We start from the raw sequence: 23,997 nt of genomic DNA on the forward strand, positions 1-23,997 counted from the left end.
GGGTCAAGTTTCAGATTGGTAGTCAAGCTGCAGTTCACGTAATAAACTTAAGTGGGAGAATATCCCTCGGTCACATGCCTTCTGCATAATGTTGTTTTCTGTGGCTGCCTATCTCTCAGAGTCCACCACACCCATTTCACTTGCTTGCTGCATCCATTTCTGTGTCGGCTCGTTTGCAAGGAACTTGGAAAGCCTCTGCCGTCAAGAGGGGCTAGAAACATGAGAATTGTACAGTTTGGAGCACAAGAGTTAATGGAAAGGTCACTTGTCCCTATTTCCGGGAGTGGTGCTGGTTTTATAAAGGGGTCCCTGGCCACTTACCAGAAAGAGATATCTTTAGCAGGGAGTTTAATCAGATGATGGAACCATTGCAGTGCGGAATCCTTTCACGAGCACACAGTAGTTGTGACGTCGCTGGTAGGAAATACATTTCAGATTTTCCTAACGCTGCAGCACAGGAAAAGGCAAAGATAGTATGGGATGCATGCCATCCACGTAAGACGGTATCACTGTTACTGAGTCTTGCCATACAGTATTTCGATGAGGGCTATTAAGGTCAATATGTCCCTTAGATACTTGTGTACAGTTTCAAACGGTTTGTTCCACATAAGCATACTTAGAATCACAGCCTTGCAGCATAACCTTATGCATGGTTACTCAGAAATAAACCACACTGGATTTAGTGGAGCTTACTCCCAAGTATGTTTAGGATTAGAGGCAAAGTTTACACCACACATTTGAAGCACTTTAAATAGACATGACTTCCTCCAACGAATACTGGGGAGTGTAGGTTGTTCTGGGTGCTGAAAGTTGTCCACAGAACCACAAATCCCCTTCTCCCACATTCCAAGAGTGGTTTGTTGGGAGCCATCCAGAGTGGCTGGGGCAACCCAGTCAGATGGGCGGAATGCAAATAATAAGATCATCATCATCATCATCATCATTTAACAATCCATCCTTCTTCACTGGGAATTCTGGAAATTGTCACTCTAGGAGAGGAGTGTGGGTGTCCTAACAACTCTCAGCACCCTTAAACTGCAGCTCCTTGAATTATTTGGGGGAAGTCATGACGGTTTAGCTTCACAACCTCACAGTGAGGTTGGTTGTGCTGAACCTGGATCTCCTCAGGTCCACTCCCCAAGCCCCACCTCCCAGGCCACCGCAGATTGGCTGAATTTGAACAGAGGGTCTGGTGGTGCCCACAGTGCTCCATGGTGGCCAGGGAGGCGAGCCAATGGTCACAAAACAACATGGTGAGGCTCCGTGGGATTTTGAGGTGCTGTGGTAGGCCGCAACTGCTGCTCACCGCTGAAACGGGTAAGCGGCCATTACTAAATAGGGTGCGTGAGGCCCCCCCCCCCACAATCCATTATTGGCATTTCAAACCCCAGAGTTCTACTGGAATACCACCAGAGTTGAACCGCAAACAAATGGTGGACAATTAATGGGGTGAAACTGGGAGAATCCCCCTCCCCCAAATACCCGGAGTCTCTTACACTCACACTCCTACACTCCTGGCAGATGTTCAGAGCCACCTCAGCCCAATTTTGCTCTGGCAGGGGTAGGAAACATGGTGCCCTGCAAATTGTATAGGACTCCAGCTCACATCAGCCCCAGTTGGCATAGCCAGTGGTTAGGGATAATGGGAGCTGTAGTCCAATGGGAAGTATGGGGTGTTGGGGAGGGGTAGTATCATTGGTGGTCCTCCTGGGGTAGTTTGTTCACCTTTCTTCCCTACCCTGCACTCAGCTCTCACCAGTGACTCCTAGAAGCAGGCAAGAAGAGAGATTACTTATGCCAGATCCATATCGGAACATCCTATACTCCTCTGTAAATTGTAGGTACCACCTTGCACTTACTTTTTCAGTGAATTATAGAGTTAGAAGGGACCTTGAGGGTCATCTTACTCAACCCCCTGCAATACAGGAATCTCAGCTAAAGCATTCATGACAGAGGGCCATCCAACGTCTGCTTAAAAACCTCCACCTTCTGAGGGAATCGGTTCCACTGCTGAACAGCTGTTGCCATCAGAAAGTTCTTTCTGATGTTTAATTGGAGTCTCCTTTCTTGTAACTGGAATCCATTGGTTCAAGTCCTACCCTCCAGAGCAGGAGAAAACAAGCTTGCTCCATCTTCCATGTGACAGCACTTTTGATATTTGAAGATAGCTATCATAGCTCTTCTTAATCTCCTCTTTTCCGGGATAAACACAGCGAATTCCCTCAACCGTTCCTCATAAGCCTTGGGTTCCAGACTCCTGATCATCTTGGTTGCCTTCCTCTGTTGCCCCTACTGAAATTCATTTCGTTAGTTTGGACCCAGTTGTCCAATCTGTTAAAGTCATCTTGAATCCCAAGGGCCATCTAGTCAACCCCTCAACAGTTCCTCATAAGACTTGGTATACAGACCCTTGATCATTAGGGTATTTACCAATAATCTCAGTTTGAAGTTTGAACATGTGGTTAAAGTATTAGATCAACCGCAGCAGAATTCAAACCCCAAAATTTAATAAGAAAAATATAATTAAGCAAAACGAATTATTTAATTTGACGTTTTTACTTTGTTTTATGTAGCAAATATCCACAAAGCTTCTTTTAAAAACCCCACAAAAAAACATAAATAGCCATTCCTAATAGTTGAAAGAAAATAAAGTTTTAAGCTCCACTTTGTTGTTGGAAAAACTGCACACAAATATTAAATCAAATCAAGATGCACAACAGCAGCAAGGTAAAACATGTTAAGCACTTGAAGAGGCAACAAATTGCTAAGCATCAAAATCTTGCTTAAATAAATGTGTTTAAGTTCCTACCTGAACACTGAAAGGGTAGGAGCTTGACCAATCTCCTAAAGGAGGGGTTTCCACAATTTTTGGCACTACCGTAGAAAGCCCCTGGTCACATACAGATTAATTAATAATTTGGAAGCTATACATACAGATTAATTAATAATTTGGTACTATAAATTCATCACTACTCAGCCACATTGGAGGCAATTATTTTATCTAAATCTTTGAAAAATAAAGGCAGGCTGTGTTGTCTTGAAATTAGGACCTAAAAGTGCTATGTTCATTTAGCAACTACTCGATGGTTTGTCTTGATGGAAATGAGTAGGCTTCAGGAGGATGCAATCTCCTCTCCTCTTTCAGTACTGCTGCCTTGGCTTCTAATTTCAGGTAATCACATTACATTGAAACCTTAATCTTTAACCTTAACTATGGTTTGTTGAAACAAGATAGTTTAATAATCCATGCTTGATGTTTCATGTTTCCAACAAACCATAGTTAATGTGATTGTACTAAGAATGGGATAAGGGTTTTGGTAAGACTATGCACACTAATTATGTTCACGTTAACTGAAGCACAACCCATTGCATTCATATTAAATATATTATTACATCTTAATTGAAGCATAATCCATGGCACTCATTCATTAAGGATTTAGCCTGTTTCCTCTGAAACCTCTTTTCCCACATTCTAATAAATAAGGAGAAAAAAGCTAAGTAAAATTAGCAACAATATCTCAATAGAAATAACTGAAGTGGTGAGATATACAAAATATATTTTTGCTCTTGCTTCTGCTGTGTTAGAACAAGCCCACAATGCCTTTTTTATGTGGAAATCTTCTAGATGGGTGTGGTGGGGAAGCCGTTTCTGTGACTCATGCTGCAGGGAATTCCCTAATGGTTTTGGAATATTTTTACTTTTTGACTTCTGCAGAGTTTCCTTTTTAACTCCGTAGAGAGCAGTTGATACAGAGTGAGTTACAAAGGCCCATTCAGCGCTCAGCCGTTCCGTTTCAGAACCCCGCTTATATTTTTAGGAATTCAAAACCAGCCTATATAGTAATGCGGTAGGTGTGCAGAATTGGCCACCACTGTTATCAATCTCCAAATGCCAGAGTTTCTGACTGAAGCTCTTGCCTTCATGCAAGAGAACTAATTTACCTCACTCCTTCTGTGGAAACTTCCCTATCTGTTATGCCACAAGGAAACATGGCAAGGGTTTGGCGGTGGTGTTTTAAAATTGTAAACAGTTCTCATTGTTTGGATATGGCCACCTAATCTCCTCACGCACAAAAAATAATAATTGTGTTTCTTCATAACGGCGTGCTGTTCTTTAGAACATGCACAAGTGCACATTCGAAAGAGTTAATTGTGGTTATTTTTGATATTGCGCCAACACAAAACCAGCCACAGACATGTCTTAGAAACACAAGTCCTGTTAACCCTTTCACATGTGTGCTGAAAAGAAAGCACACACACTAAAACATGGGGACTTTGACAAAGAAGTGAATGTGTGAACGCACACCTCATCTGCATTGTTTTCTTTAGTGCCTTTTATTGAAAGCCCATTAATGTGAAGGTGGAAGCCTCAAATTATATCAGTGGCCTTTGCTTCTTCTGGGATTTCCCTCCCACTCCCCTTTCAGCTGTATAAACAGGAAAGCTGGACTGCTGTTTAGTGAGTCTGTTTCCCTTAAAGAAAAAAAAAGAGAGGGGGACTAATGATAGGCTTCACAGTGTCAGCAACAATCCCACAATGGATACAATCTTAGAATTCGTCTGTTTGCAAACAATTCAAGAATTTTACATTCAGAGGCAAGCTATGAACCATTTCAGTTGTCTATGTGCTTCTTTTAAAATTCAGTTTTGAAAATGCTGTTTAAGCCTTTGGGCAAAAAGTTAAACTGTAAAAGAAAGAAAGAAATCAAAACAAATTTAATGCCAGGTTTTTAAAGGGTCAGATATTAGATTAATTGCTCCAGTACAGAAAGTAACAACACCTCACTGAAGAAACATTATGTGTTCCAAAAAAAAAATTCTGGGGATAGATGAGAGGAACATATATGAGTGGTTTGCTAGGTTTCCGTCTCCCTTTCTTTTACACACAATATCAACAACAACAACAATAACAAAGTCCATTTGGAGAGAATCACTTGAGTGAGTTAAACTTTAAAGGGAATGCCTGAAATGTGTCTGTTTCAGCTTTATGTTATGTCTGTAATTTGAATTATTTGCATTTTGGAAAGGTATAAATTGCTCTGGTGTACTTTTGTTGGACTTCGGCCAGGCAGGGAGTTGCCTTCGGCTGTGAGTCAGCCAGGCTGATGCAGATGTGGCAGCCTTACAATGGAAACTTTTGTGGTGTATCACTCCTCACTCCTCCGGCACATTCTGACTGGAGACGGCATCTAGCATACTTGGGTAGGATACTTGGCAAATGTTGTACTGACATAAGACCTTTTTCTCCAGTATAAGCAAGTCTTTTAGCATTTTGAGACCCCTAAAATTTATTCCATCCATTCCCAACTTTTTCCCCCCTTAAAAAAACAAAACAAAATTAGCTGATCCAGATAAACCTACAAAACATGTTTACTGTAAGAAGTTGACGTAGTGCTCTAAGGTTTCTCTCCTGGAGTTGATCCCAGTCCGTGGGTGTAGAGATTTCCCTCTTGGTTCACCAGACGTAACATGAGGAATTGCCTGCTTTTTTTTCCTCTTTAATTCTTTGCTTTTTTAATTCTTTGCTTTTTGGTCTCTGCTTCATAACAGTTTCTCCTCCTTATGTTTTTGTTAAATGAAATGTCACTAACTCTTATTGAGTCATCTGTTCCCCTCAACTTTTCTGCAGCAGCTAAAGTCTGGACAGTCTCAAGAGAATTTTGTACTGGAGCAACACTAACTCTTGCTATTTCTCAGATAGTCAAAGGACTCGATACAACCCCTTCCTTTAACGTAACACCTAAAAAACTTTCATGAACAGACACACATTTGTAATCAGCCTAAAAGGAAAAAAGGAAAAAGTAATATACAGCAATGGCACTGTAAAAAATAACTGAAAGATTTGATGAGTTGGCAGGAACTGTAAAACAGAATCCCAATTCAAGTAATTAATCTTTCAGAATAGATTGAATATAGAAAAAGCCTGAAGCTCTGGTAATTCATTTACAAAGCTGAAAGGACTACAAACTCTTAACCAGCTCAGACGGTTCTAGGTATAGCATTTTCATTCTATCCTATTTTCAGCTCTGATAAAACAATGAGTGGGATCTAGTCTGTGCCCTTTGCCCTTAATAGACTTCTCATGTCCAGTTTCTCCTTTTCTTTCCTATGCCCACAACAGTTCTAGGACACAGGTTAACTAGAGAGAGAGGGGGGGGTCATCATGACTGGTCCAAAGTTACCTAGAAAGCTTTATGGCTGGATAAGAATTTGAAGCCAACTCTCCTAAGTCCAACACTGTAGCCTTGGGATGGGGAAACCAAAGGCACTCAGATGCTGTTGGATTTCAACTCCCTTTGGATCCAGCCACCATGGTCCATCAGAATCATAGAGTTGGAAGAGACCCCAAGGATCATCTAGTCCCATCCCCTGCAATGCAGGAATCTCAACACGTGGTCCCCCACTCAATTTGAAACCATACCAGATCCTCCTTAGCTTTGCAAACGTGCTAGCACTTTTATTGCTGCAATTTGTCTTTCCTGTACAGCCTGCAAAATGTTTGCTAGGATCACCTTGGAAGGCTGATTGCACTGGAGAATCAAAAACTACAAAAGAAGCAAAGTGCCTGTTTCAACTTCATCCTCTCTTTGTGATATTAAATTAAGGCTGTCTCAAAAAGGGAGACCCCCTTTTCATTTCTGACACCTGTGAAGAAATAACGGTGCAGAATTAGACAACTTCTTTTCATGTTCTTGTTTTTTAGATGGTCATCACGTGTGGGAAATGGAAGCCAAAACTGACAAAGAGTTGTGTAAGCCAGTAAGTATCTCCCCTTTGAGAAACATCATAATGTCTCTCTCTCTCTCTCTCTCTCTCTCTCTCTGTGTGTGTATGCATGTTCATCACTCAGCTAGCATAATATCAAGTACAGTGTGCACACACTGTATGTTTGTGTACGGATGTGGGAGAGACACTCTGAATAACTGTTATGGATAGATGAGAAATTTGAGTCAATATGCATTTAAAGCCAAATCTAACAAATTTACACTTTCTGAAACAATATGCAAAGCAGAACGCAGCAATCCGTTTGAAATCTGCAGTTATCTTAATTTTGTGATGTGTAGGAGTTGACATGATCAATGTGTATACAATTATGGATAGCATGGAGAAAATGGATAGAGATTTTTTCCCCCTGGTAATCCAGCAAAGCAGAATGTTGGAAGATTCAGGACAGCCGAAACATAGTACTTATACGACAGATAGTTATGGAATTCACTCCCACCAAAAGTGGTTAGAGCCACCAACTTGGGTGGCTTTGAAGGAGAATGAGACAAATTCATGGAGGATAAGGCTGCCAAAGGCAACTAGCTAAGATGGGTATGTTCTGCTTCCACAATTGGAGGCTGTATGCTTCTGAATACCATGTGCTCGAAGCCGCAGTAGGAGACAGTGGTGTTGCATAAGGTTGGCCACTGTGAGAACAGGATGCTAGACTAGAAAGGCCATCAGCCTGATCCAACAGGCACTTCTTATATTCTTAAGTATTTACAGCAATAAATAAATACACACGTTTGCATCATGTGCATTTTGTACTGAAGTGCATGACTGCAAAAACAGACCAAAAACCCTCTCATTGAGTTGCTCAGATTACCCATGGCCCAAGACACTGTAAGAAAATTCAAATGTGTAGGAAATACTCTTGCAAAGCTCTGGAGGCCTATCCCTAAAGTTTTGCGTGAATGTGAGTAGCTTCATGGGCCTTCTGTATAAGCCATTGTTTCATCTTTTCAAAACAAAACTTTTATTTTAAACATTTTCTTTTAGACTTCATTGGTGATTGAGATTCCACCATTCCGCAATCAGAGAATTACAAGTCCCGTCCAAGTTAATTTCTATGTCTGCAATGGAAAGAGAAAAAGAAGCCAGTACCAGCTTTTCACCTACCTTCCTGCTAATGGTAACAACATATTTCTAGCTTCAAGTTGCAGAGAATAAGTATTGTATTAATTTTTAAAAAATGATTGTAATAACTGTGCAGCACTCTTTTAAATAGTAAACTGATATGTCAATATGTGGAATAATCTGGGGCGGGCAGGGGAATGTCTTGTGCAAAAAAAATAATCATCATTTTGTTGCTTCAGTAGACCTCTCTGTAGGACTTAATTTTGGTGCAAAATAATACCAGGAGCACAACAAAAGTTCCTCTAGCTCATTGAGATCAATCCACTACCACTGTGAACTACTTGAGTAACATCAAATGTAGAGTATAGATCAGTGTTTCCCAAACTTGGGTCTCCAGCTGTTTTTGGACTACAACTTCCATTAACCCCAGCTAGGAGGACCCGTATTCAGGGATGATGGGAATTGTAGTCCAAAAACTGCTGGAGACCCAAATTTGGGAAACACTGGAATAGATGCTACTCATAGAACCTGGAGCTAAGAAGGAAATAGATTATATTGACATTGTACCTCCACAGTCATTTCCCCTGCTCAACAGGCCTAAGTGGAAATAGAGAGGTCAGCCTTGGCAAAGAACAAAACACTTATGTTTTTTATTGCACCCCTGAATGTAACAAAATTATGAGAGTAGCTTCATAGACCTTATTTATAAGCCATTGTTTCATCAACTGATTCACTCACCTTTTAAAAACAAAACATTATTTTAAACATTTTATTTTAGACTTCATTGGTGAAAATAAAGCAGGCTGTTTTAAAGAGGAGACAGACTACCCATTGTGTGTGCATATGTGTCATGTTTTTGCAGAGAAATTATTTTGCTTACTGAACAAATAAATACTATGGATTTCATGAGGGGAGAAGACATTTTGTGCTGAAACATCTGTAGCAAAACCTGAAATTCTTCAAACAAACTTACCTGCTGTTTTAATTTCACTTCACTCTACATTAAAGGGAGTCCTGGTTTTTAACATCACATCAAAAGGAACAGCGTCCTGTACCTTTCTGTGGTGTAAGAAGTATACTATTGTAAATATGGTAATCCATATTTCAGAATCAAAAGGCTATAATCCTTAAACCTACATAGACATACACACATACAATTCCTGAGAGAAAGACATTCCCACAGAAGTCATTGGGGCTGCTCCAGAGGAAGTGGCTTGAGGGCTGGAGCCAAAATATACTCAAGGAAAAGAGAATGTGAAAATAGCAACCATAATCATATACAGCAGTGCCCTGCTAACTGTGGGGCGCCTTTGTGATGGTTGAACGGGACCCAAATATTATTTGATATACGTATTTGTCTGTGAAGGTTGCGGATCATTATGGTGAAAATGAAAAGTATATTAACTGTGGTTGATTTAGGCAGCAGATTTCTAGTGATCCGTTTTAATCCTGCTGAGGTAATGTGACTTCCAATATATACAATGGACCATGGATCTGCAAGATAAGAGTTCATGTCCCACTTCAGCCTTCAGATCATGGATGATTTTATGCAAGTTCCTATCTCTCAACCTCGTTTTTCCAACTGCAAAATAGGAAACGCAACTTATCTAGCAATCATTGTTCTGAGTGGGATAAACAAAGCCTGTGAGAGCCATTTTACAACAAAGGGCTGTTTCCCACCTGCCCAAACTCTGTCTTGTCAAGGGTACCCAAGGCCTGATCCTGACACAATGGGGAGGAGAGAGAGAGGAGGATAGTTTTTCTTCACCATCTGCCCATATCATGCAGGCCATTCCTTTGTGCTCCATAGCACAACAATCTATGATGTTAGCAGAGTGTAGATTAAGGGTACAACAGGCCTCATTCTCTGAGTCTTCTTGCTTGCTTCACCATGGCAGCAGGGTCTTTGACGAAGGGCTGTGTGGTCTAAACATGGCAGAAGCCTGTATCTTCCCATGATTCTTTAAGCATCAGTCCCTAGGACTGTATAGTGGGGAGGTGTGGGCATTCCTACTACCTCGCCACGCTCTGCTGTTGACCCAATGGAGCCCAGTCCTTCAGGGCTGAACTGAGTGAAGGCAAGTGAGCCCTAGCACCATGTACTGGAAAAGCAAAGCAAACGACGCTACCCCCCAAGATGCTTGGCGTTTGCCACCCATCATATTGACAGGAGCTTTACTACTAATAGCAGTGAGTAATTTTAGATCATACTCTCTTAAAATCCACCAATGTGAAACTGAATTGGTTCCTAATTTTTTATAGTACTTTCAGTAACCAACATCTGTTTTAAAACTTAAATTTAAGGCCAAGTGAAACCATTCACTCTGCTTTAAAACCCATGCCAATGGTATGAGTGTCAGTTAAAAGACTGCCAAATATATTTTTCCAGATAACAATGCTTCTTTCTTTTTCAGTTGCTTGTAATCCCTTCTGGCAGTGTCCATTTTTATTAAATACTGAGGGCCTGGCTCAATCCATTTGATATTCTAATCTCAGTGTCACAGCACTCTCTAATTTCCTATCAATGCCCTCTCAGCGGTGGTTTTATGGCTTAAAACTTTTGTGACAGGAAGCAAGGACAATGAACTAAAAACTCAGAAAGTTTATGAAAATACTTTATTGTATAGCATTATTAGACCTGAAAAATCACCAAAAATGTATGAGGAGCTGGACAAAGTGGTCAACTCTATCTTTCAACCGAGCAGGAAGCTGCCAAGTTGTGATGGGCCTACTTAAAGTTGGATCTTGCAACCATTTTTTCCTCATATGCAAACAGTATCAACCATGGCAGACTCATGAAGAGAATCATAAAATGCTATTCAAAATAAACAGCCATGGCTGGGCCAATTCTCAGGTTGTGGCATCCTAACTTTTCTAAATGTGATCCCAGCTGTCCACAATGCTGAGAATAGGTATCAGGCCACTCTGTCTATATGGCGGCAAAAAGCCATTTTAAATGGAAGAGAGCTGCTTCGTATCATTTACTAAGGGCTCAGTACTCCCTATTGCTGCACTATACGTTAGCTATAGGGACGGGATCGGGGAGGAACTAGCAGATAGTGACTCGTCAAAGGCAACCATGTGAGTTCATGGCTGAGTTGAGATTTCAGCCAGAAACCTTCACCCTCTTAACCACGATGCAATTCAGAATTGCTGACGTATGCATGCAACCACACAGCTGTCCATATCATGACATGGTCTGGGTCTGCACTGGCCCAATTCCTACGGGGTGCAATTCAAATAGTGGTTATTGACCACTTCTGCTAGCGTTGGGCTCTGTTGCCTGTTCAGTGTCTATAATTATTCACTGACTATTTATAGTGATAGTTTTCTAGCGGTATTTAAGAGCCACGCTTTTTTCTTTTTTGCATCCTCCACCCACTGTTAGCTCACTTTCTAAACTGAAATATTAAGCTATTTTTACTAGGTGAAAGTAGTAAAACCAAGATGCAATATATTACAGCTTCCTTTATTGTGACACAGATCTGTGTTTTTATTGCTGCTCTCCTGAGATGTTTCTGCTTTAAACTTTCATGCTCAGTTGAGCAAACTCTTTAACCTTGCTGGGTTAGCAGAGCTGTCGGATGGCAAAGGGGGGAAAGGGCCTGAGTCTTACAAATGTCATAAATATTTCTTGATATCAAAGATGACTATAATATAGGTAAAGGTAAAGGGACCCCTGACCATTAGGTCCAGTGGTGACCGACTCTGGGGTTGCGCCGCTCATCTCGCTTTAATGGCTAAGGGAGCCGGCGTACAGCTTCTGGGTCATGTGGCCAGCATGACTAAGCCCCTTCTGGCGAACCAGAGCAGCGCACGGAAATGCCATTTACCTTCCCGCCGGAGTGGTACCTATTGATCTACTTGCACTTTGATGTGCTTTCGAACTGCTGGGTTGGCAGGAACTGGGACCGAGCAATAGGAGCTCACCCCATCACGGGGATTCGAACCGCCGACCTTCTGATCGGCAAGTCCTAGGCTCTGTGGTTTAACCCACAGTGCCACCCACATCACTATGACTAAAATATACCCATATGTTATTTCATCAATATCAACAAAAACAATAACAACAACAATTGTATTATTTGTATCCCACCCATCTGACTGGGTTGCCCCAGCCACTCTGGGAGCTTCCAACATATTCAAAAACATAATAAAACATTACACATTAAAAAGCTTCTCTATACAGGGCTGCTTTCAGATGTCTTCTAAATGCAATTTCTGGAATGTAGTTAAACAATTCACAGTTAATGGACAATAGAAATATTTTAGCTTTGTAGCGAGACACTTAACTCTATGCAAATCCTGGCATATATTCTAGATTCCACTGTACAAGTGGAGATGTAGAGAAATCATATACATAGTTTGAACAATGCATGTTGCATAAATTTAAAATGGGAGAAAGATGTTATGAAAATAATAATGTATATACAATTGGAAAGTTCAGAAACCTGTTAGAGATTCCAGATCCTGTTCATGGATCCTCTTGTAAGCATTTCTATTACTCTGCCTGTTGTTGGGAAACTGCCAGGGAGATAGTGTCCATCATGAGCCCCCAAGCCGGAGTTCTGGACGATCCATCGGCCTCCCGTAGACAGGCAGATCCAGCAGTTAGCGACACGAAGCCTCTGGAAATTCCTAGCCACATTCCAGGGCTGGGTGTACACTGTTTATCAGCAGAAACACAGCCAAAAGCTTGCACCGCAGAAGAGCATAATTTTCAGACTTTATTAGCGTTTAACAGAACAAAAGAAAACGTGACCGTTCTGTGTCAGCATCTTCGGCCAACTGAGAAAACGAAAGGAATCTCAGCAAGAACATAAACATCCTGTGACTAGAACATGCGCAGACTCTGTTACTCACAAAGCCTGCTCCCTTTAAGGTGGAACGGAAATATCCTAACATCCTCCCCCTTTCCGTGTAACCTGTTGTACCTGTGGTTCACTCAATTGCAACCTTTGTACATAAACCTTATGTTGTTCTTTGTTAACAACCTTAGACAACAGATCAGCAGGAATTTCATTTCCTGCCATGTAGGACACCTGAATCAGTCCTTTCTGAATACACTCTCTTGCACGATGTAGCTTAATCTGCAAGTACTTGGTTCTCTGCTTGCAACTCTCGGAGTTCAGCAAAGCCAAACACGATCTATTGTCTTGATACACTTGTACAGGACATTTCACAGACACCCTGATGTCCTTAAACAGTTGCATCAACCATTCACAATCCATGAGTGAAAATGACAGAGCATTGAGTTCTGCTTCACAGGAACTTAGGCTCACTGTTGTCTGCTTCCTGCACAACCAGTCAAACAGGCAGTGGTTGTACATGTAGCATACTCCAGAAGTGCTTGTACCATCCGTGGTGTCACTTCCAAAACTTGCATCTGCAAAGATTTCAAGACCTCCAGTCTTCTGACTGGTGAACCTCAGCCTGTAGTGCATAGTCCCTTTCAAGTAGCGGGCTATGCGCTTCAGAGCTTTCCAATCCTGAACCGTAGGATTGTTGGCATGTCTGCTAAGCAGATTACAGCTTACAGCTATGTCAGGTCTTGAACATCTGGCAATGAAATTCAGCTTGCCTAGAATGCATCTGTATAGCGTTGTGTCAGAAAACGCTTCAGCAGTACTGTCTACCTGGTAACCTGTCACCATCGGTGTGTCTGCTGGGTTTGCATCAACCAAATTCAACCTGGTTAACACATCAGCAATTTTCTGTGTTTGGTGTACCAGAAAATTACCTGCTTGGTCTCTCTCCACCTGCAGAGAAAGATAGTTGGATACCTCACCAAGATCCTTCATGTCAAAGTGCTCCTTCAGTTGAGCTAGGGTGCTTTGGTAAAAAGCCTGATTCTTCCAAAACATCAGAAGATCATCAACAAAACATAAACAATACAGTTTGTTTTGCCCCTCCTCCTTGACAAACACACATGGATCAGCTTTGCCCTGGTGAAAACCTAGAGAAAGCAATGTCTCAGTGAGTTTTGTGTTCCAACACCTGGCACTCTGCTTGAGACCATATAAGGATTTCCGCAGTTTACAGACCATACCCTTCTGTATCTCCATCCCATCAGGTGGAAGCATGAACAGCTGTTCATTCAAAATCCTGTACAAAAAAGCTGTATTAATGTCGTGGTGGGAAACATGCAGTTTCTCCTCCGCAGCGACCTTGAGCATCAGCCGAATGCTCTCATATTTGACTGTGGGTGAGTAGGTCTCGTGGTAATCCTGTCCTGGTACCTGTGAAAAACCTCTGGCAACCAATCTGGCTTTGTGTCTGACTACCTTGCCATTCTGGTCTGTCTTGGCCTTGAAGACCCATTTGCTGCCAACCAGTCTCATTCCTGGGACTACCGGTACCAATTCCCAAGTTTGGTTCCTGTTCAAGGAATCAACTTCAGCCTTCATGGCATTAAGCCAAGGCTCAGCATCTTTAGAGGTTAACTCCTGAACCTCTTTGAAGCTTGAAGGTTCCCATACCTTCTCTGAGCTACTAAGAACAGCAGTTGCTGTCTTAGCAAACTCATCAGCATACCTCTTTGGAGGTCTGCCTTTGGTCGCCCTTTCAGATCTGCTTACTAGACGCAAGTCTTCTGGACTCATCTCCTCTTTCTTAGGAGAAAAGTGACCAATGGTGAACAGTGGTTCTTCCAGTTCATTGTCAGACGCATCAGATGGTCTGACTGAGGCCTTTGCGCTCTGGTAGTCTGCTGTGTCATCACTCTCACTGACATCAGCAGCAGCGCCGCCCACTGAACTGGAATCCGAACTCTGATCATCATCATCATCATCCTCATCATCATCCTCATCCTCATCATCAGCAGCAGCATCCTCAGCTTTAGCTGCTTGCTTGACATCACCTTCATCCTCCTCTGGGTAACTCTGGAAAATTCCCACATTTTCCCCCCACTTAGGATTGTACTCAACACTCCTTGTGAACTTAATGGACTTAGAGTCAGTCATCCATACCCTGTATGCACCTTTTTCGTACCCCATGAACAAACCATGTGCCCCACGCTTCCCAAGCTTGTTGGTTTGTTGTGTGCGTACCCACATGTCCGAACCAAAAATTCTCATGTGTTTGGTGTTGGGTTTCTTGCCAAACATCTTCTCATAGGGGGTACAACCAATGGGTGATGACAATCTGCGATTATAACTGTAAACCAAATTCCCCAAAGCTTCCCCCCAAAACTTATCAGGGAGATTGGCATCATGCAACAAGGTTTTTATCCCTTGCAGCAATGTTTGATTTGCTCTCTCTGCAAGTCCATTCATCCATGGCGATCTGGGCGTTGACATGTCATGCTGGATTCCCTTCTCAGTCAGGAAAGCTTCAAACTGCTGAGAAGTGAACTCCCCGCCCCGATCAGTAAACAAGCAAGAAATTCGTTTACCGTGCACATTCTGCAACCAAGCACAGAATGCCTTAAACTTCGGAAACGCTTGCGATTTCTGTTCGAGCAAAAACACATGAATGAACCTGGAAAAAGAATCAATCAGAATCATGAAGTACCTTGCTCCTCCTATAGAGGGCGCAAGTGGACCAACCAGGTCCGCATGCACTAGCTGGTAGGGTTTGGAAGCCTGCCTGCTAGACTCCTTGCCTTTTGGAGCAACCTTCACCTTGTTCTCTGCACAAGATACACATTTCATGTGAAATTTACAAGGTTTGATGTTCAAACCTTCAACCACCTCTGGCATCTTGGCCAGTGCCTTCCAAGAGAGGTGACAAAATCTTCGATGCGCATCATGAATGCAACCTGCATGAAGAACTTTGTTAGTTTGTGCAACACAACAAGAATCAGCATTTGACACAACAGCAGTGTCCTCATAAGTTATATGGAACAAACCATCCATAAACTTTGCATGCAAATAGTCCTCTTTGCCTTTACTGATGACACAGACGCTCCTCTTGAAGGAAATCTGAAAACCACGCCCAGTAAGCTGTGGGACGCTCAACAAGTTGCTCGCAGCTCCTGGAACATACAGTACACCGCTGATGGTTGTGCGCAAACTTGCAAGTTTCACAGTCCCTTCTCCAGCAATTTGCAACGTCCTTCCATCAGCCAGGTGGATCTCACCTTCCTGAGGCTCTTACGCAGTCTGTTGCAGCTTTACTCTCCTGTAGGTGCCGTGAATCTGGGCCCGAAACCTTGTTGTTGGGAAACTGCCAGGGAGATAGTGTCCATCATGAGCCCCCAAGCCGGAGTTCTGGACGATCCATCGGCCTCCCGTAGACAGGCAGATCCAGCAGTTAGCGACACGAAGCCTCTGGAAATTCCTAGCCACATTCCAGGGCTGGGTGTACACTGTTTATCAGCAGAAACACAGCCAAAAGCTTGCACCGCAGAAGAGCATAATTTTCAGACTTTATTAGCGTTTAACAGAACAAAAGAAAACGTGACCGTTCTGTGTCAGCATCTTCGGCCAACTGAGAAAACGAAAGGAATCTCAGCAAGAACATAAACATCCTGTGACTAGAACATGCGCAGACTCTGTTACTCACAAAGCCTGCTCCCTTTAAGGTGGAACGGAAATATCCTAACACCTTTTAAATGTAAAGCCTTAACCTAATGTGCATCCTGAATCATATAAGCCGTAGAACAAACCCTTGCTACAAACAGCAATGTTAGCTCTTCACTCTTATCATGGGACTAAACAACATGAACCACACAATTATGGGCTTTTTCACCTGCACAGCCTCTAATATGATATATGCCATCATCTGCCAACAATGCAATCTGCCAACCGTTTACATAGACGAGACAGATCAGTTTCTATGCCAAAGGATAAATGGACAGAAATCTGATATTAAAAATGAGAGAACTCAGAGAACTCTTCAGCTGTGGGGGAGAATTTCAATTTCCACAGCATATTATGTAGTGGAACAAAGTGTCCAACCTGAGAAGAGAGTTCCGGAATTTGGGAACCATGACTGAGAAAGCTCTATCCATAGCCCCCTCCCCTTCTACCTTACACTGGAAAACAAGGGTTACATAGCAGGGCCTCAAGTGACGACTGCAGCGTGGACAGGTTCATATGAGAGAAGGCTATCTTTCAAATACCCTGCACCTCAACCATGCAGGCACCAACATTTCATATTGTGTCTAGAAACCAGATGGAAGTCCATGCGAGACTTTGAACGCAGATGTAATATGATCAAAGAGGCAGCTCTGAGTTAATAATCTGTCTGACATGTTCTGGACTAGCTACAGCTTCCAAAAGTGTTTCAGAGGCAGCCCCATATAAAGCATATTATAACTTGGTAGCTATAAGCAGCAATGTTTTCTTTCCCCAGTTTGCAGCTGGCATACAAGCTCAAATGGATTAAAAGCACTCCTGGCTGTAGATGCCACCTGGACACCCAGGAGCAGAGCTGGACCAGGAAGCCAAAATCAGCAAACACAGTCCTTAGGGGAAAATGTAGTCCTATCCAGAACAGCCCAAATATCAAACTCCAACTGCATTGGCAGTATCACAAAATCATAACTTATTTGTTATGTGATACCATGTAGTTGTCACAGTCACACCATGATTCCCGGATTGGCTGAAATCAAACACTTTCAAATCTGGGAAACAATTGCTATGAATACATGAAAAGGTTGACCCCTGCCCTCCATTGCAACTTTCACATTAAGAATCAAACATTTAAAAATTCTGACATAGCACTAGTCACTATACAGTTGTTGTTGATTAAATCAGATCATGCCATTAGTTTTTTTCTAAAAGCAACAGAAGCTTGTTGACAAGTTAGTCTACAAACTGCAGTGATGAGAACAGGGTAGCTCTTAAGTCGGGATATATTGCTGACAATCCTGTCAGTTTTATCATATATTTTTAATTATGTAGTTAATCCGCAGTGGTGAAAATGTTAGTGGATTATTGGCTTGTAACACTGATTAAAGAGTTAAAAACAATAGTAAAGTAGTTGGGGTTATGTCCAGTTGAATCCTACAGTAGGTCCACTGAAATAACTGGACTTCCTGTAGTCGTGACTCATTTAAGTTCATTGATTTCAGTGCATCTACTCTTAAGTATAACTTCATTGGATACCTTCCTACATTTGTACCTGGGATTTTGCTGCAGATGGAAAGTACATGTGTTATCCAGTGGTTTTAGCACCGATCTTGACAACCTGCTGAAGAACCCTGAATGTTCCACAGTGTGGCTTCATGAGTAAAACTGCATAGTTGAATCTGGAGGGTAGTCTGGCATTTCATTTTGACTCAAGATTTTAACTACATGAACCAAATCTCCCTAATGGATTTATGCCACTGTCTCTAACAATGGAGGATTTATGGGATTTGCTTGACAGCATTCCAGAGATTGCACTTATCATATCACTTCACAGATACCCTGTGGATGCATTGGAATCCTCTTTAATAACAGTATTTATTGGTTTAGCATCTGTAGCCTCTTCTGGCATTCACATTCATTTTGTATTTTTTACTGTTTTTCAGCATATGCACACATCCACACATGCATGCGTGGTAATCTTTTGCTTCTTTTGGATCAGGCAGTAAATTGCATGCTGGATCACAGGACAGCATGCAGTTTGTCCTAAGCATATAATCAGAACTAGTTAGTCTCAACAGCTGTATGGCAAGCATGGATTCAGCAGACAAAGAATTTTCTGGCATAGAGATGCAGTAATGGGAATAGCTTCACCTGCCGAAGTCCGATTTATCGTGCAGCTGTTAAAGGCATAGGAGCCCCCTCCCAGCAAAAAAGCTTGCTAACTGGAATATCCTTGTTTTCTGGATCTTAATCAGATTCATCCCTTCCACTTCCACTCTTTTCTTTATAACACTCACTCAATGGAAACTAATATTGGGTTCCCTAAAGTATAATGGGCAGTTGCTTCTCGGCTCCACCCCATCCCAGTGTTCTCAAACCAATAAAACTAGCATTTGGTAAACCATGAAGAAGTGGTCAAAGCAACACTTTTTTGTTGTTGTTGCTCTGGGGGAGGGGACTGTAATGTGTTTCTTGTGTCCAAGAATCTTCTTTAGAAGTAAAGACAAATTTGGACTCAGTTTACCTCTTTCAGAATTGCATGCTTAATGTATTACGATAGAAAATGCATGTTCTAGCATCATTAGTTCCACATAAGCAAATTGGAGGCCCCAGGGTTTTCCTCTGGAAGAACTTGAATGCCCATGGTTTGACAGTGTCCTGTCTCTTTTGGTGTTTGTTGAACAGCCAAACATTTTAACGGCAATTGTAAAGCACTGAATAACTGAATTATTTGGAAACAGAAGAGAATTGTAACATCACTGAGTAATTTGAATTACTTGGAAATATAATTATACTTAATGTTGAGTTTTTAGTAGAATAACCCAACAGGCTAACACTTTGTGTAGATGTGAGCCATAGAAGTACATACGTCAGAGCCAATAAAGTCTCGTTATGCATTTGCATGGCTCTTTATAGGAAGACCAGAAAATCTGCTGTGACATCTTACGTCTCAACTAACTGGTTTACTGCAGCATGCACAACTGATTATGTTGCCTAAAACAGCTCTGATTACAATAATCTAACTAGGCTTTAATACAACACAGAACCTTTGGTTGTTGTTTAACAGCAGTCACCCAATTACCGTATTTTTTGCTCTATAAGATGCACTTTTTCCCTCCTAAAAAGTAAGGGGAAATGTGTGTGTGTCTTATGGAGTGAATGCAGGCTGCACAGCTATTGCTGAAGCCAGAACAGCAAGAGGGATTGCTGCCCCTCTTGCTGTTCTGGCTTCTGGAATTCAGAATATTTTTTTTCTTGTTTTCCTCCTCCAAAAACTAGGTGCATCTTATGGTCGGGTGCATCTTATAAAGTGAAAAATACGGTAATTAGAAGAATGGCAGCTGAATGCCTTGTATTTTGTAGTATGTGCCATATTTCTTACATATTATAATAGCTACAAACCAAAATAGATAAATGTTAGAAACTCTGGATTCTAATATTCTAAATGGACCTTTGCAAATTCATTTAAAAAATACACACAACCAACCATACTTGTCCTCCCTCAGCAAGGTTTTTGTGAAGGTTTGATGTGTTAATATCTTACTCATTCAGAGCCTTCATTTCAGTTTATAAAACTTAAATGACCCTTACCACATTTGTGTCCACACAGGAGCTCATTGTGTTTATCCAACTGCTGTGATGTCACCATTTGGAGACGTCACTGATTTATAGCTAGCATTGCTGCAGAAATTAGGTTCTAATGTAATTTTGGCTGATGCTATGTCTAAAGGTGGGTGAATCTGATAATTTTCTGATCACCACATTTCTGCATCTGTTTGCTTCTTTTTTAAAAAAAATGTCACCACAAAATTATCTGCATTTTGGTGCAAAGTTTTCCTAAAATGAACATTTTTGTATGCATCGTTTTAATAAGCCCTTCAGCCTTCTCTCCCCAGCATTTTTAGAAACTGTGACTTGTGCTTGATTAGCAAGTACAGCCACAAGGTGTGGTGGTGGGAGGAGCTGTTGCCTGACTGAGCAAGTAGAAGGTAGCCTGTTTTTGCATAGTAGAATGTAGACAAGGGCTTTAAAGGATTGTTTCTATCTTTCTGAATCAAGTAAGCCGTGATCTGGATGCTCCTTGCATACCATATATATATTGGTGTGCTCTTCTGTGGGCTATAAATATGATATGTAGACCCTGTTCCACTGTATTTGCTTTAAAAAAGAAAAGTCAGATTCTAGCTTTTTCAAGAAAAAAGCTGTATGATTAAATGCATCATTTTTCATAAGCATGCCGTTCTTCCTGAAGTTTTGTTTTGGTGAACTCTGGAAGCCCCTTTTCTGAATCCCCATGCTTGAATTTACCCATTGTGCAGACATCTATCAAATGGGCCATCAGTAGCAGTAGACATGTGGTAGTACATCCAAGTTAAAAAATTTCCTTTGATTACTACAAATCCATAGAGCCCTTGGGTCCAGAGCTTCTACTGCAGCGCAGCTATTTGCAAATAGATTTTTATAGCACATTAGAGCTGGAGGAGAGTCCAAAGAAAATAGTCTTTTTCAATATTAGAACCAGCTGTGACTTTCTTGTGCGGATGACTCATTCATATTTTTTATGGGGTGGGAGAACCAGGCAAAGGACACACAGAGTCTTATTCAAGACGTTGTTTGTTTTTGCAAAGGGTATCCTAGCCACAAGCCAACTTGATCATACCAATGTGCAACTCCGTGTTTATTTAAAGCACTTTCTTTTTCTTTCAACAGTTCCAGTTATAAAAACAGAACCCACTGACGACTATGAGCCTGCTCAAACCTGTGGACCAAGGAACCAAGGATTAAGCCCTCTCTCCAAGCCGTACTACAGCCAGCAGATCATGATGCCTCCTGATCCTGGCTCGTGCCTTGTGACTGGCTTCACTTCCTGTCAGCAGAGAAATGCTGTGATGTCATCGTCTCCCAGCTCAAGTCCTAAGCTGCATGATCTTTCCTCTCCTGCTTACAAGTGCATCACCAACCCAGGCCACAGCCACCTAGGACTTCAGCAGACGGTTGGAGGTGTCCCCGCCATACAGGAAGTGCCAAGGTCTATAGTTGTGCATCCAAGCTCTCCAGATCAGTCATCTCACATCATGCTGCAGCCGCAGGTGAGTCAACATCTGAGCAGTAGCTGTTCCCTTGGTTACCAACAAACACTCTATCCCAACAGTCCCTCCTCTCCAGTTCCATCTGTAACCCAAGAGCCAACCTATTTGCAGTCCTGCAGTCCAACTCGCTCATCCGTAATGGGTCAGCAGCAACTGCCGAATGTTCAAAGAAATGAATCTCCAGCAAATCAGCCACTGCCGTTGCCCGAGTTGCATGAGGACAGTAATCATAATTTGGCCCCTATTCCTGTAACGATCAAGCGAGAACGCGAGGAATTGGACCAGTTATACCTGGACGATGGTAAGTCTCCTGCAGATGTAGAGGTTTATGTTCAGCCATTTTGATGTGCCATTGAGTTCTTTTAACCTCCTGAAACGTTCTGATGGGGGAAGCTGCCCGTTAACAGCTTTGCGGAGTGTTGCCTAATTTTGCTCGAGTGACAACTGGATGGGAAAGATTCCTTTAATGTCATCAGCAATAATGAAAGCGCATAATCTAAACGTTTAAATGCTGTTAGTCATTGCCGAAGTATCCACATGTCCAACAGCTACATTGCAATAATCTTAACCATATGGTCTTGGCTTATATCGATGCCAGTGGCTTGCAGAATGGCACTGAGAGCTGATTTGGAATTGATCCACTGCCTGTCATATCCTGCAGGTTGAAATGCGCAAGCCTGCTATCTGGAATTAAGTGATAAAACTGCTCTGTTTCAGCTAAGAAAAGTCCAAATTATAAATCAAATCGTGACTTTCACTCTTCGACATCTGAAGTTAAGGCGGCTTCACCAGTCACATCTCCAGTTTCCTTACTTTCTGTTGTAAATGTGTAGCTGGCTAATACACACACTGCACGCACCACTGCAGTGTTAAAATGCTACAATGAGTTTGTCAAACTCCAAGAGATTTATTCCTTCAGAGCAATAAAGGGCAAAATCTGGAATTTTATTAACTCACTGAATTGTGATGTGGTGTTTACAGCCCTGGTAGTTCATATGAACTTGTGCCTTATTTACCGTATTTTTCGCTCCATAAGACACACCGTATTTTTCGCTCCATAAGACACACTTTTTTCCTCCTAAAAAGCAAGGGGAAATGTCTGTGCATCTTATGGAGCAATGCACTGGACGGCAGCAGGATCCCTCAGCTGCCGCTCCAGTCCCAAGCTGAGGGATGCCTCCACCACTGGAGCTATGGCTTCCGTCCGTCGCTCGCTGTAAAGCAAGCAAAGCGAGAGCTGTTTACATGGCTTCTGTCCCGCTTTGCGCGGTTCTCGTTTTGCTTGCTTTATAGCGAGCTGGGAGCAGGGGCGGACGAGAGCCATGGGTCCCGTCCGTCCCTCCTCCTGCCTTGCTCCTCCCAGCTCGCTGTAAAGCAAGCAAAGCAAGAGCCGCGTAGAGCGTGTAAGCAAGGCAAGAGGAGGCCCACTTCAGTGACACAAAACATGATATAAATGCACCATGGTATAGAAAGACCTTTGAACAGATGCCAATTTTAAGGTAATTGTTCCACTTAAACTATGAATATGATTGTCTTGTGGGGCAAAGCAATGACATTTTTTTTAAAATGAAGTACTTTATTAATTCTCCTCCTGAATTCTGATTAAAAGTCTGAATTTTTAAGCTTGAACAATATTATGTTATCTGGTTGTGTAGCAACCTGTTCAGATATGTTACAGATCTGAGGGGGCGGAAATCCAAAAGTAATTGACTCAATCAAAAATATTCTATGACTAATACCAAACTTCTCCACCACTGGAATTAATATGGCACTCATGCAGACAATGCAAATTTTAATCATGCAATTAATTTAATCAAAAGGAAAAATCCTAAGGAAACCCTTGGTTTTGCATGTTTTTATATCAAGGTATCTGAGGATTACCTTACACTTTTTAATGCATTCCTTCCTTCAAAAACAACATTCTCCTTTGGTAATTTTATTTTCAAATGGTGATGTTAAAAGCAGGAAAATGGCACTCTTTCTGGAATCTTCCACCAGAAGGTTGGCTCTCTGTTTTTAGATGGCGTTTAATCAAATTATCAAATTGCACCAAAGTGAGACACTTTTAGATATGTGAAAATTATGCACATCCATATAGAATCCACACCACCTGTCTTCTGTAAGATATTTCTAAAATGGCTCAAAGTTTGTAGGACATTTCTCAATCAGGAAGAGTATTCGCTGTGGTTGACTTAGAACCACACTTGCACTTGAAGCTGGCAGTTCTTTGGCCACTAGCAGAATGTCACCTTTCAGTAAAATTTGTGCCTTGCAAAGTATGTGCAAACTCTCTAACTGTTCCTAATTTGCAAAGTCAAATTGGTCATTTTCAGTATCAAAGGAAGGTCATTTCCTACAGCAAATGCCATTCAATTGTGAAGTTATTTCCTACCATTAAAAACATCAAAGAAATTAACGGGGGTTATCAAGAAATGTTATCTTTGTGAGTGACAGTCAGCACCAACAGGAAGAAACTCCTGGAAAGTAACCGATGGTCCAACTTTTCTATGCTAAGAGATATTATTAGTCAGTGTTTCACTGAATGCACT

The 23,997-nt window shown here is 41.8% G+C and overlaps 1 protein-coding gene across 4 annotated transcripts in view; it reads left to right on the forward strand.

The window, feature by feature from the left end:
• The window catches only part of NFATC1 (nuclear factor of activated T cells 1), a 135,679-nt gene that overhangs the window by 75,977 nt on the left and 35,705 nt on the right, over window positions 1–23,997 (forward strand). For 2 of the 4 annotated variants that reach the window (XM_083518642.1, XM_083518641.1), the window contains exons 7-9: window positions 6,704–6,759; window positions 7,765–7,897; window positions 21,069–21,448. In XM_083518642.1, the coding sequence (XP_083374768.1) occupies window positions 6,704–6,759; window positions 7,765–7,897; window positions 21,069–21,448 (569 nt within the window). Of the gene's footprint in view, window positions 1–6,703; window positions 6,760–7,764; window positions 7,898–21,068; window positions 21,750–23,997 lie in introns of all 4 variants that reach the window. The other 2 variants (XM_083518640.1, XM_083518639.1) reach the window with 1 other exon arrangement.

The sequence above is a fragment of the Podarcis liolepis genome (genome assembly GCF_965112155.1).
Source record: "Podarcis liolepis genome assembly, chromosome: 8".
Taxonomy (NCBI): domain Eukaryota; kingdom Metazoa; phylum Chordata; class Lepidosauria; order Squamata; family Lacertidae; genus Podarcis; species Podarcis liolepis.